Source organism: Venturia canescens, chromosome 8 (genome assembly GCF_019457755.1).
Source record: "Venturia canescens isolate UGA chromosome 8, ASM1945775v1, whole genome shotgun sequence".
In the NCBI taxonomy this organism is placed as follows: domain Eukaryota; kingdom Metazoa; phylum Arthropoda; class Insecta; order Hymenoptera; family Ichneumonidae; genus Venturia; species Venturia canescens.
Window position 1 is genome coordinate 18,491,137 of NC_057428.1, and position 13,212 is coordinate 18,504,348.

The 13,212-nt window shown below is 40.8% G+C and overlaps 3 protein-coding genes across 3 annotated transcripts; all 3 read right to left on the bottom strand.

The window, feature by feature from the left end:
• Window positions 1–64: 64 nt before the first annotated feature.
• Window positions 65–1,822, bottom strand: Ppcdc (phosphopantothenoylcysteine decarboxylase). Its single transcript, XM_043425700.1, has 2 exons — window positions 536–1,822; window positions 65–397 (listed from the first exon to the last, which is right to left on the bottom strand). The coding sequence occupies exons 1-2, from the start codon at window positions 953–955 to the stop codon at window positions 215–217; spliced, it is 603 nt and encodes a 200-aa protein (XP_043281635.1). The 5' UTR covers window positions 956–1,822; the 3' UTR covers window positions 65–214.
• A 639-nt stretch (window positions 1,823–2,461) lies between these two features.
• On the bottom strand, window positions 2,462–6,872 carry DNAlig1 (DNA ligase 1). The gene is made up of 15 exons (XM_043426380.1): window positions 6,741–6,872; window positions 6,566–6,625; window positions 6,281–6,364; window positions 5,871–6,201; window positions 5,524–5,755; window positions 5,323–5,446; window positions 5,067–5,239; window positions 4,765–4,988; window positions 4,542–4,670; window positions 4,303–4,442; window positions 3,796–4,204; window positions 3,381–3,597; window positions 3,069–3,304; window positions 2,783–2,980; window positions 2,462–2,709 (listed from the first exon to the last, which is right to left on the bottom strand). Exons 1-15 carry the CDS (start codon window positions 6,758–6,760, stop codon window positions 2,536–2,538), a joined length of 2,751 nt encoding a protein of 916 aa, XP_043282315.1. The 5' UTR covers window positions 6,761–6,872; the 3' UTR covers window positions 2,462–2,535.
• Window positions 6,873–8,220: 1,348 nt separating this feature from the next.
• Uba1 (ubiquitin-like activating enzyme 1) lies at window positions 8,221–13,148 on the bottom strand. Its single transcript, XM_043426379.1, has 2 exons — window positions 12,282–13,148; window positions 8,221–11,709 (listed from the first exon to the last, which is right to left on the bottom strand). The coding sequence occupies exon 2, from the start codon at window positions 11,544–11,546 to the stop codon at window positions 8,385–8,387; it is 3,162 nt and encodes a 1,053-aa protein (XP_043282314.1). The 5' UTR covers window positions 11,547–11,709; window positions 12,282–13,148; the 3' UTR covers window positions 8,221–8,384.
• Window positions 13,149–13,212: the final 64 nt, after the last annotated feature.

The following is a 13,212-nucleotide window of genomic DNA, read 5'->3' on the forward strand; positions in this document are numbered from 1 at the left end:
ATTGACAATCCTGAAGAAAGAGATCGGAAGACAATCGGATTGATGAGCAATGAAGGACTGCGAGTACAAACACGCGGAAAATTTATTTATCCATTTTCTACAACGGCTTCAACAATATATCGTACGTTTGTTTTTTAAGACTTCCGTGCCTGCATCGATGCGTGCAATAATATTCGTTTTTTGGTTTATTTCGTAACAATATATCTCGTCGCAATTATTCTGATCTAATGTAACGCAAATCGGTTGATGGATATGGACCCCACGGGACGAGGCATCTCAGCGTTGCCTGGACGATCGTGTCGACCTCTGCCATTGCACCGATTCCGGTGTCACCGCACATCAGAGTTTTTGTTATACAGCCGATTTCCTTGTAGCCCCAGGACTTGAGCCTGTCCACCTTGAAGGAGATATAAGAAAAGAAAATTTCAAGACGACTGTCAATGCTTGAAAAATGAAATGAATCGTAAAAAATGTTAAAATTGGGAGAAATTATTGGAAAATAAAGAAATTTTCATTCCCAGATTTTCCTAAATACCTGGGGGGCGGTAACCGGGTGCTCCCACATCATTGTATTCATTGCTGGGCAAAAGAGCAACGGTTTGTTGATGTCCCATGCTCGTGCAACGCAGGTCAATATATTGTCACAAATACCATTAGCCAATTTCCCCAGAGTATTGGCGTCCAGTGGAGCAATCAGGAAAAGATCAGCCCATTTGGCAAGATCAACATGGAGGACAGGATCGCCGCGACCCTGCCAAGCTGCCCATTCGACCGTGTCGGAAAGAATTTGAGTACCTGGTGGCAATTCTGCATCCTTCAGGAAATGCTTGGCGTGCTCGGTAACAACAACACGGATATCCAGATTCTGTCGCCATAATTTTTCGCACAGTAATGGCAATTTAATCGTTGCTACGCTTCCGGTACAACCGATGAGGACTTTCTTGCGAGAATCCATTTTCAATGCTTCCTTTTATAGTTAATTGCGTTTCGTTATTCCTTTGTATGATGAATCAACAATGCTTTTTCTCACTCTTCCTTCTTGACTTGAGCTTCTTTCATTATTGTGATAGTCTAAGCGCACTTATGAATTTTCCAATTTCATCGCACCATCAATTTTCTTGTGTATTTTTTTTCTATATATATATTTTGTCTATTAATATGGTTGAGTCCGGCGATGATTCGATATACTTAAGTTCCTCGTGCTTGTATCGAATCTAAGTCTATCGTGTACTATTTTCTTGACAACCTTTTACTCTTGTCTCGTCTGACTTTTCATTGGTGTAATATATCGAAGAGCGTGAGCAAAAATTATGAAAATATCAGCAGTGAAAGCAATTTTTAAATGCTTGTTTCGTGTTGTATTCGTTTTTGAGATATGCAATTTGTTGTTCCACAGAAATGATTTGGTACAAAAACAGAAAAGCTTATACACGTCTGCAAAGTCGATTTTTTGGTTCTCTACCAGAACTGCTCTACGATAGTCTTTTATATTTTCTTGTTCCTCAGCTAATACTCTTTTTTTTTCAAAACTACCAATCTAGATCTACACTTGTTGGATGCTTTGTTCCAGTATATTATAAATATATCATGTGTATTGGGCTGTATCGCTCTCGATTTTTTTTTGCATAGCCAGGACAATTCACGATTAAAATGGAATTTTTAGTATTCGTTATTCAACACGAATAAAAACAAATTGCTTCCAACACTCGACGAAACGATTAATATTTCTGATATTTGTTTATTTATTATTTTCTATCATCGTTATTCGCCCGAATATCATTATATTTTTTCTCTTTTTCTATAATTGTTATTATTGTTGTTATAATTGCGGTGTATCGTTACGTCCGGGTCGCAGCTAGCTGTTCCTCGTTGCTGCTGAAACCGAGCTTGGTCCATTCCTCGCGAGCCATAAGATCGTTGTCCATCCTACATCCGAGATAATCTTTAGCGACATCCCTGCACGGTGTGTTGTTGCTTTTGTTCTCTTGCAAGCATCGCATATATTTTATCATAACACTTTTACAATAGCCCTGATGATCCAGAGGAAAACTGCCCTTTTGAGGCGGTGTAGGCTTAAAAGACTTTTGTGAAAATGTATGTGAAGACATTACCGCACTTTGACCCGCACATAAGTCAACCTGACTTGCAGTTTTGTTTAAACTTCTTATCAACGAACAACAAATTGCAGCGCGCCAGTTAAATTTACTCTCCTGCTTAATCGCCGCGTCTACGGCGAATGGGCGAATTAGGCATTACGTGTAGATGTTTTTTTATTTTTCACAATGTCTCTTCCCAACCCTGCGACTCGCAAAACTCCGAGATCCACCCTACCAATATTTTTTGTATGTGCAAGAAATCCTTTCTAGTTCCATTGCAACTCGAACGATGGCGCAAAATTCCAATTCTACGACTGTTCCCGCAATAATTCGAAAACGCATTCGGTATAGTGAATAAATAATAATAAAATCATACACATTTTATTGGCTACAAAAATACGAAAAATACAGAGGTAAAGATAAATTGACATGATTGTGTTTAGTAAAAGTCTTCGTCGTTGACTTTCGACGTCGAAGTTTGATTAATTATTTGCTCTTGATTCTTGTACATATCTGCAACCTGCTGAGCCGACGTTGCATCTTCGGGATTTTTGTCCTCACGAACGCGAACGAAACGTGGAAACCTCAATGATATTCCCTTCTCCGGATCAACCTTAAAATAAAAATTTGTGAAATGTGAGCTTTTGACGACTTAAAATGTAAACGAGAAATGTGTTTCAACCAACAATTCCTGCAGCTGCTCGATGCACCGGTGACAGCGAGAGATCCGCGCATTTGATTTCCCAAACTTGAGAGGCGTCGAACCAATGATCCGGTTCATGGGCATTGTCGTATCTGTAATACGATTTTGCCTGTGGTATAACTTTTTCTTTCAGTACTTCCGTGTATTTCTGAAGATCCTCTTCACTGAATCCCGTGCCAATCTGCAATGATAAAAAAGTTTTAGTTTCACGACACGGACTTGCAAGTTTGACTCTCGACTTCGAGTTTAGAGGAGATATTTTTCCTCACCTTACAAAGACTCTGATATTCCTCATTTTCCTGATCGTAACAAGCGAGAAGAAATCCTCCGTAAGTTCCAGTTCTCTTTCCTTTTCCAATGTACCCACCGATAACGACAACATCGAGAGTATCGCCGACGCCTTCCAAATAATCCTTTTTCAGTTTCAACCAGTTCCGGGATCTTTTAGCGATTTCGTAGGTTGCGTCTTCGTACAGTGTCTTGACCATGAGACCCTCGCAGTTACCTTCAAACAAAATCGTCATGAGCCTCCCGATAAGTAGTGCTAAACATTTTTTTTCAATTAACAAAAAACAATTTACCCTTCACAGAAACCTCGAGGAAATCTTGAACCTCCTCCATCTTCGTCGTATCGAGGCTCGTCGCGAAGTACCATTCTCCCTCGACTTCCTTAAAGTTTTCTCTCAATAATTCGCGCCGTTTTGCGAATGGTTCTTTCACTAATGGCTCGCCATTGAAATACAAAAGATCAAACATGAAAACGCACACCTGGACTTTGATCTCGGCCTCGTTAGCGTCCTAGAAGAATCACCAACAATAAAAAACATTACTTGACACGTATTTATAGAAATAATGAGAATTATATGTCATGAGAACTCTACAAAACATAAAAAAGTTTCGGAGAAACGTCACAACCGAGTTTTTCATCAGAAAATTTTTATTTCAATCTAAAGATGGTTATTCAGGATCAAAGTGTGGAGCGAGGCCATTCCGTACCTTCCTTTTCCTCGTGCTGAGAATTTGGAATGGCAATATTTGTTTCTTCTCACGTTCCCAAGCGACCGCTTCGCAATCCAATATACAACTCGTGACATTATCGCCTCGCGTATTATTCAGTCTACCAATGATATCAGGATATTTGCTCGTATTATTTTCCTGGTTTCTACTGTATATGCTCACGTCGCCATTCTCGGCAACGTGAATTTGAGCGCGTTCACCATCGTATTTCCATTCGCAGGTGAACTCAAGGCCCTCGAACCGCGTCAGAACTTCCTGGACACCTTTCGTCGGATGCGCCAGCATGGGTTTCAACGGAATACCTGGCGTGAGCTTGCACTTTTCTGGTAAAGCTTTTACACCGTCTTTCAGCAAAACTGGTATGACCATGTCGAAATTCGGGCACTCGCTGCACAATACACAAATGAAACGAAGTACAGAGAGCTGGCAAAATTTACTGTTGCAGCGTACATTTGCTTGCATCGAAAGTGAAGACTTTTCACTGACCAGTAAGTAGTTTTCACGATGAGTGAAATCTCGTCGTATTTCTGCTTGAAGGTTTCGCTCCCCATTTTACTACTCGCGTCCAAAATTTCGTGCGGATATTCTTGTTCCGGTGGCGTCATTGCACAAGCAAGAGCGAGAGCCTTGTCAGATAAAAAATAATATAATAAACATCGATTGCACCCGACAGAATTGTTGACAACTTTTTTTGATGTTTTTATGTAAATCACTAGTGACCTTACCTGCAAAACTGATTGTTCGGCCAATCCTATTCGAAGCTTGCCTGCCAAAGACCTAATGAGATATCTTGCTTCCGTGGAACGACAAGCGACGAAAAGCGATTGAATTCTATCAACTTTTTTGCCAACGGACTGTTGAATAAAAAATATTAATGAACCAAGATGTTTGTTGTACCAGAGTCATTTGAGAGAATTTGCTCTTATTTGAAAAGTGAAAATAATTTACCGCAGTTCCCGTCATCTGGGAAATTTCTTTCAATTTCGTGTACACGTTTGAAACCGTTAAAGCTGCAGGCTGAAACATCATTCTTTGATTCGAACGACTTCCCTCCGCAACTACACCCAAATCTCCAGCTTCTTGAGCGTCTAATTTGATTTGTGCCAGGGTTCTTCCTGTGCATTGTGCTATCGCTTTCATTAACGTTGTTTCTGCTATTCCAAGTTCAAGACCTGAAAATCAAGGAACTTGAGAAATGACACACGTTCTTCGAACTGCAAGATTCAAGTCTGTGATAATTAAGTAAGAACCTTCGTAAGCAGGGGCAAGTTGATTAAGACACAGATACACACTCGGCAAGAGATCGTCGGGACTCAGCACTATTAGGGAGCGAAAATAATTTGATAATATTTCAATCATCTTCAATCTAGCACTCGTTTCCTCAATCAGTTCTAACGTTCTCGTGAGTGCAATGTAAGGTACTCTGTCCAGACAAAAAAATATAATCAATCGACCATACTTTTTCATTGCGAGTTGTATTTTTTTTTGGGATTCGATCTGGCTTACTTGTCTCCTCGTTTCCAGCACGCATCATCTATTGGATGATATTTTGCTGAATTTGGATTGTACGCGGAGCTCTCGTTCTTTTTATCCGTGCTTTTGTTCTTTCCATCTTTTTGCTGCCTCGGAGCTGTGATTAAGATATCATAAATAATCCAATAATGTTGTAAACTAAAGATAAAAGTCACTGCGACTCATTTAATTTACCAAAAAAATTGTTCATCACTTTGGGAGATTTGCTATCCGTTTTCACTTTTTTTGGACTTTGTTTCCCTTCCTCGCTCTTTTCATCTTTTTTTTCTTCAATTTTCTTATCCTTGTTGACATTATCTTTCTTTGGAGGTTCATCTTCAGATTCACTTTCTGACAATATTTTTGCTTGAGATTTTCCATTTTTGGGGCTAGTTCCATTCTGCTCTTTTGCTGGACTATCTGGCAACTGTACTCAGATAAAAATGTTATTCACTCAAGCAACAATTGAGGACAGTCGATCATTAGCTAGAAATGACTAACATTGGAAAAAAAAAAGCAGTTCAGTAGAATATCAATATTACCGGCAAGTGGCCTTCATCATCGCTGGAATCCTCTTGAATTATTCTGGCCCTTTTTTTAGCAGTTTTCTTCTTCGCAGATTCGTTTTTTTGTACTAAATCTGATGGCTCTTTCTTTTCGCTCTTATTTTTTAGAGAATCGGATGATTCTTCTTCAACCTTGTTCTTCTTCTCATCTTTATTAATTTTGTCTATTTTATCCTCGTTAGATTTATTGTTTTTATCTTTTGATGTTAATTTCGGAGACTTTGATGATGTTTTCTTAATAGAAGAAGGTTTTTTTGTTTTGGCTGTCGGTTTGGGACTCGGTACAATCTTTTTGGATGGCGGAGAACTGAAGCGGACAAGTAAGCAAAGTCTTTTATTAGACAAAATCATTTGATAAAATTTTTTTTCCTATTGATATGTCTTACCTCGAGCTGCTACTGCTGCTGCCATCATCCCTTTTCCTTTTAGCATCCGTCAATTTTGAAGCAGCTTTATCTTTGCTCTCTTTACTATTATCAATGTGGACCGAATTAATAAATAATCTACGTCGTAGTATCGTGTTTGGTACTGACAGTTTTGACAAGCGTGCTCTCAGAACATGTGTTCGTGCAATCGAACAAAAATTTGAAAAAATCGTCATTTTCATGGAGAACCGTTCTTAATTTATTTACGATACAAAAATCAAATTGTTTAATATGGAACGGACGTACCTCGATTCTGACGCAGTACCATTTTTATCCCCGTTTACAGTCGATTTCTTGAAGAAAGATCTATATTATAAAAAATTTATTATCAAACTATGTCAGGCGCGTAACTTTATTTTTTACATTTAAAATAATTTGAAAAAAAGAACTTTAGAATTTAGTTAATTCGACAATTACATACGTGATCGAGCGCTGTGCCATTTTCGCGCCGTTTTTCTGTACAAACTTAACCTAAAAAATTTAGTGCATCATTCCGTCGAGGTACGTGAATGGCGTGATTATCCAGCGCCGTCTACAACAACGTTTACGCGTATATGAACGAATTTTGAAATAGAGAAAACTATAAATGACGTTGTACCATAAGTACTCCATAAATTATGAAATATTTTGGAAACTGGAAGGACAAATAACGTCAAAACTTTTTGCTCTTTCGTTCCTCTTTATTAGAATTATAATAGTTTCCTTTAGCAAAAGCCTTCGGTTTCCACGAAAAGAAATATTTTCATTACAAAGTTAAATGCAGCAAATATTGGCGTCGAGTGATTGAGCGACGATCCTCGTTGCAAAGACTTGAAGTAATTCTGAAGTTCACTCTTTGTTTACCCGCTGTTATTTCCAATCACACCGTGTGCCCCACAGTTACGATTGCTTTCTAAAAACGTGACACTCGAAATTACGGTCGACTATGATTTTCCGAATGCTTATTACAGAAAACTGCGAATTCGAATATTACGCAACCACTAAACGATCAAAACACAACTATATTTTTTATTCTCTCTATATGATCCTGTAGCAAAAAAGTATGGAGGGCAAGATATTCTTTGTTCCATCATTTTTCATCGGCTATATCGCAACAGGCTACTTTTCATCAAAGTTTCTGTTTTTTTTTTCATCATCTTCATTTCAAACAGGTTATAGAAAAAAACTGTTTTCACTGTTGTTTAACAATCCCTCTACACACTCCGTGATGTATATTTTACTACTTGCTTAATGTACACTTGAGCTTAAATACATAGAACAGCGAAGTTTATGCTTGCGGGATTTATTACAGAATTCTCAACGCAGGCGGAAAAAACGAATTATTTTATTAATGATAACCAATATGCTTTCGTTCGATGAAAAAGACTTTACTTCGACCTTGATCCACACGCAGGAAGTTTAACTCCCGAGTGTCGTTAACGATTTCAAGGGAGGAAAAAAGAAAACGAATACATATATGTATACATATATCGTAGCTATTTTAAAAGACATTTTTCCGTGAGCATATGTTGGATAATGAAAAAATTGACCACGCGCGAAAATCCGATCTAACCTCGAAAAGCTTCGAGAACTTTGAAAAGTAAACAAAAACACAATTTCACGCATTTAACCCTTTCGAAATGACGAGTAGGCTCAGAAGTTAGTCTTATACACAAAAGATTATTTTATATTTTACTCATTTCTCGTTTTACTCTCTTTTGTCTTGGATTTTTGTTTTCAACTATTAGTTATTCCTGTGTTTTATCACTTTGATTTCTTTTTTCCAACTCGTTTCGTTATTCCTCTTCATTTCCCGTATCGTAAAATAGAAATTTGTAGAAATGACTACAGGCTATATTCTTCCTCGAGTTTCGTTCTTAATCCTTTGTATTTATTCATTATTTTTGTTTTTTTTTTTTTTTATCGAATTTCGTATTTTTCTCGTTCGTTTTACTATTTTTATGATTTTTAATGATAATCATAAAGTATTCCGAAGCGAATCGATGATCGTCTCGTTCTTCAAGTTTCACAAGCTCGATGAAAATTGTCGCGACGAGATAGATGCTCGTTGTTTCGTTGGGATGAATCAAGGTAAGGTGTAACGAACGTAAGGAACCTCGACATCGTTACCGTCGCAGTCGTTGCAGCACAATTCAAAGACGAGAGCTCGCACGTGGGGCTCGAGCTTTTTCTTCGATACTTTTTTGACAACTTCGGACATTGGTAGAGTCATGCGTTCTTGACATTTGGCCTTGGCCATGAAGAAGGAATAGAGCATGCTGACACCTTGCGAAAGCATCGTGACTTCGAGTTTGTGTTCGTTTTTGAAATAATCCAAAAACTCTTTGAGAGTAAGCTCGCCCTTGACTTCGAAACGATCCCAGAGGGTCCATTCGGTGTCGTAATACTTGAGTTTCGGGGCTGATATAGGCTCGGAGAAGCCGAAAAATGGGAGGGCTAGATTGACGAAACCATTTTTGTAGATGGCAAGATCGGTTACGTTTCTCGCGAGCTTAATGAGCTCGAAACAAACGAGGCCAGCGACGACCGACGTCGTGGTTGCGATTGCCGGAATGATTTTACCAGCTATCAGTTTGCTCTTGTGTCTATCGGCGAGTGGAATCTTATAATTGGCTGCTCGTAAATTCGATGAAGCGACAATGAAGTCAATGTGGAAATTGGAGTCGTCGTCCTTCTCGAATTCCTGTGGTATTATCGTTATCGAACTGAGCTCATTTTGCTTAGGCAATTGTTTTTGTATGTGAACGAGCCTCTCGTGGTCGACGTTTCCACCGCCGTTTGAAACTTGAACTTGGGAATCGGTTTCGGCGATCATGACACCGGATTTCGGGGTGAATTTTGGTACCTCGACTCCTGAAACAATTTGAGCGATGTATTTCCTGTCGCGATTCGGCTCGATACCGTAGACGACGGCTTTGAGATTCGCCGCTGCGACTATGTAGTCCAAATGCAGGGTGTCGTTGATGTCGAACTCTAACGGAACCGGACAGCGCTTCGGGCCCGACCAGAAAGGCTGGCCGCTCGATGTGATTTGATCCGGAGGAAAATTGAAGAGCAGCTGTCGAATTTGGTTGTTGTATTGTTCCTGCCAATGGCATCGCGCCCAGGCGACGCAATCCTCGAAACTCCGGGGCCTCTCCTCGACGAGGGCCGTATAAACGGACTCCAAAACTTCGAGCGGTTGAACGCCCGGCAACTTGAGAGTTCTCTCGACGAATTGGGGATCAGCGATGTATTGAGCCGCGTTTTCGGCGGCTTGTCGGAACAAACCCTCGAAACTGTCCCTCGCCCATTGCAACGTGTGCTCGATCGCGTTCGGGAAGTTCTTCAGCGTGCAGATCGGTATACTCTTTTCCGGGGGATCCTGAGACGAGCTGTACGATTCGGTGATGAACGGTACGACGACCTGAGTATTACCCTTCGTTCCCAGAGTACCGGACTCGAGAAGCGGCTTGCGATAGTAGACGCACCGACGGTCCATGTAGATACGAGCGTCGACGTTGTCCAGGGCGTTCGCAACGCCGTCCAAAACCTCGAAGAAATCGTCGTTGTAGACTTTTTCGGTTTCGGCGCACACGCGGTTCTCGTGCGCGACCACGTTCATGTTCGGATTCATGCCCTTCACGACCCGAGCGGCCGTCGATGATTTTGGCTTTTGTACGTCCGCTGGTCTGAACAAAAACTGGCGATTCAAATTCGATTTTTCTATGAGATCCATGTCGGTTATGGTAACGCAACCGTTTTCCGCGCCTACTCCGAGCATGGCGAAATTTTTCAGCAGCTCGCAGCCGATCGCTCCTGCTCCGACCACGAAATACTTGAGGCTGCCGATCTTCGATTGGAATTTACGACCGAAAACGGCGATTTGCGAGTCGTAGCGCGAGCCCAAAGGCTTGCAATCGTCCTCGGTGATTTCCGTGCGATCCGAGGGCAGACACTCGATCGCGTCGAAGTAGAACCATTGATAAATCGGTGAAAACTTGCCGGAACAAGCTTTCATCACTTCCTGGGCGACGATGCCACCGATCGTCGCGTTCATCGGGTTGAGATCACCCGCTGATACTTTGGCAAAGGTCTCTATCAGATCCTCGTTTATTTCCGTATCGCTCGCCTCATCTTCTTTCACCTTCTTCACGATTTCAACGAACTCTTTCGCGTCCTCAGTGTTCCACGGACGAGGCATTTGTCCCTTGTTTTTCTTGAATTCATCAAGAGCAATGAACGCGAGATGAAGCTGTGCTGGATAATCGAATTTTCCATAATCCGAGACGAGGAATTCAGGATTCTTCAGAGATTCCTCAAGGCTCTTGAAACTCAAAGTTTTAGGCGTTTTAACCTGCGTGACGATGCCGCCTTGCTCGTATTCCGAGTATTCGGAAGTATCACCGATACTGAAAGTATAAGGACCAAGAACTTTGATCTTCTTTGGCGCACAACCGTTGAGCTCTGTCATTCCTTGCACCTCGGAGAAAGTTACGTAATCGCCGTCTTCCATGCCGTGTCTCGTGTCATCGAGACAGGCGACGATTCCTTGGGCATCCCGGGAGATACTCGCCACCATTGCACCGACCGGTGGCTCGCCATTAGAATCGACAACCACGAATTTCTCACCAAAGTCGCAAAATACCCGTGAAAACAAGCCGCGAGTATCAGCGACGATGAGAGCCGTGTTATTAGCACGAGCTACGCGGGACACACGAATTTGCTCCTCCAAATTAGTTTCCGTCAGCACAATGACTTTGAATTTTTTCAAAAATTCTTCGTCCAATTCCTCCTCGTGGTAGCGAGTTGGCACGTAGCTGTTCAATTCTGACAAACGTTGACAACACGCTGCAGCTCGATTTTTGCCTATGTCAGCTTCGCCCAAATAAAATTGTGTTCCCAAGTCAGAAATTTTAGCTACGCGATTGTCATGAAGCGTCACAGATTTGACACCACCGAGAATAACATTTTTTGCTATTTCCACACCCAAACCTCCCAAGCCTGAGATCAGCACGTCCGAAGTTGCCATGCGTCGCATAGCGTCATGGCCCAATACATAAAGCTGTCGGGAGTAAAGCCCCTCGTCAATTTCTGCCTGACCCTTGGACGTTGAACCGTTCTTCGCCATGTTACCCGTTATGTTCGTTGTTCCGTCACCACCAGCCAACGTAGCTGCAGCTGCGGCAACGCGTCGCTTCTTAGCCGGGGGATCAACGGAGCTCTCCACCACCTCAGCACTAGACATCGGACTCTATAAAACCTGTTTTATTTACTCCGTTGATGGTTCTTTCTTTCTTCCCTTTGTTGTTGCTTCGGCCTTGTGGTAAATCAATTTATGTTGTGTGCGCTTCGCGATCTTTTGCAGATCCTGACCTGCTTGGTTTGTCTCCTTGGCTGATCTTTGCCTCCTTATAAAACAATCAAAATTTTTTAATCATTATTTATTCACCATTTGAGGGTTCAAAAGTTCAATTTGCGATGGACATAAATTTACGATGACTCAAAATCACTTTTTCAAGATCTTCATATTAGAAAAAAAAACATTCGTAGAAATGATAAAGTAATTGAAATATATAAGAAGTAATGAAATATTGCGACTCAACCAGATTTAAAAAACTTTAGTATTTTCGCTGAAATGAAATTAATGAGTATAACAAAATTGATGTACACTATTAATGTTTAGAAATTGGCAAATAATTAACCTCGTGGCAACGAAAATTTGACACAGGACGAAAATTTATAGGTTATAACGAGCTCACGATCGAAAATACGCGAGCAGGAAACGTTAAAGTTTTGAAAATGGATGATCAGCGGTAATTTTCAATTCGCGGTGAAAAATGAAAATGTCGAACAAAAATTTGACTAGTGTACGTTTAGGTTCGAAAGTATTTAGCCGTTTATATTCAATTGATCGAGTATTTTTCCGTACATGTACACATACTTATATGTATAGGACCGTGCGTGTTTTTTTTTGCCTTACCGTCGATTTCCTCGGCGTCTATTTCTTTGTTGGTCTCTTCGATGTAATAATCTTCAACTATTTATATTTATCAATAGATCGAAAGAATTCACCGTTATGCGCAATTTTCTTGGTACTTGTGTCGCAAATATAATTTTTTGGTCTCAAAGTTGTCGAAACGAAGAAATGAGAACGTCGTCGCGAAGCTTCGTCAGTGAGACAGCGAGAATACTCTCGTATCTCTTTTGTGTGTGTCGTGTGTAATGTGGCGTTCGGTATCAGCCCTGCGCACGAGCACGCGTCTCTCTGTTCCACAAATTCGCGTTTCACCGTATATGCCGCTTCTCCAAACTAAAATATGTATTTTATTTTCCTGCACCCTCGCTCATGAATCTTCGCCGGATTTTTTTTTTAACTCGTATCGTAAAAAAACAAAGAAACGGTTTCACGTTTAATTTAGATTATGAGACCGTGATGAGAATCGCTAAGATTCGATCTTGTTGAATTTTCGAAGAGTTACAAAAAATTTCACTTTTGTTTGAAACTTGCTGAAACCTCTCGTGCAACGATATGCACAGTAACAATGGACTGACAACACGACTACCAAGAATTCTCTATTAGGAGAGGGTGGGTGAAGGAAAAGAGGGAAAGGGAAGGAAAAAGTGACTTTACTGAACAGAGGACGTTCGCGAAACACCAATTCTTTTTATTTTCTTTTTACTCGTCAATTGTCTGTATATTGTTATTGAGACATCTCTTTGTTTTAATACTCAGTTAATGCAGTACGAGTATTTATAATGTACGGCGTTTCGCGTTCGTGTTTTGCTCACTGCCCTCTACGTCACTAATTTTTTTTTTGTTCCCCCGCAACAACCGCGGCGCTCACCTCCGGGCTTGATCGCGAAACGGCGAAACTAGCGCCGCGAATGCCTAACGCCGATTATGTTGACCC

Excerpts from the sequence above, each read along its gene's own strand:
- Uba1 (XM_043426379.1), bottom strand. The coding sequence starts at position 11,546 with ATGTCTAGTGCTGAGGTGGTGGAGAGCTCCGTTGATCCCCCGGCTAAG.
- DNAlig1 (XM_043426380.1), bottom strand. The coding sequence starts at position 6,760 with ATGGCACAGCGCTCGATCAC. Across the intron at positions 6,365-6,565 it reads GGTACTGCGTCAGAATCGAG|TAAAGAGAGCAAAGATAAAG; the intron begins GTACGTCCGTTC and ends CATTGATAATAG. Across the intron at positions 5,756-5,870 it reads ATGATGAAGGCCACTTGCCG|TTGCCAGATAGTCCAGCAAA; the intron begins GTAATATTGATA and ends ATCTGAGTACAG.
- Ppcdc (XM_043425700.1), bottom strand. The coding sequence starts at position 955 with ATGGATTCTCGCAAGAAAGTCCTCATCGGTTGTACCGGAAGCGTAGCA. Across the intron at positions 398-535 it reads ACCCGGTTACCGCCCCCCAG|GTGGACAGGCTCAAGTCCTG; the intron begins GTATTTAGGAAA and ends ATCTCCTTCAAG.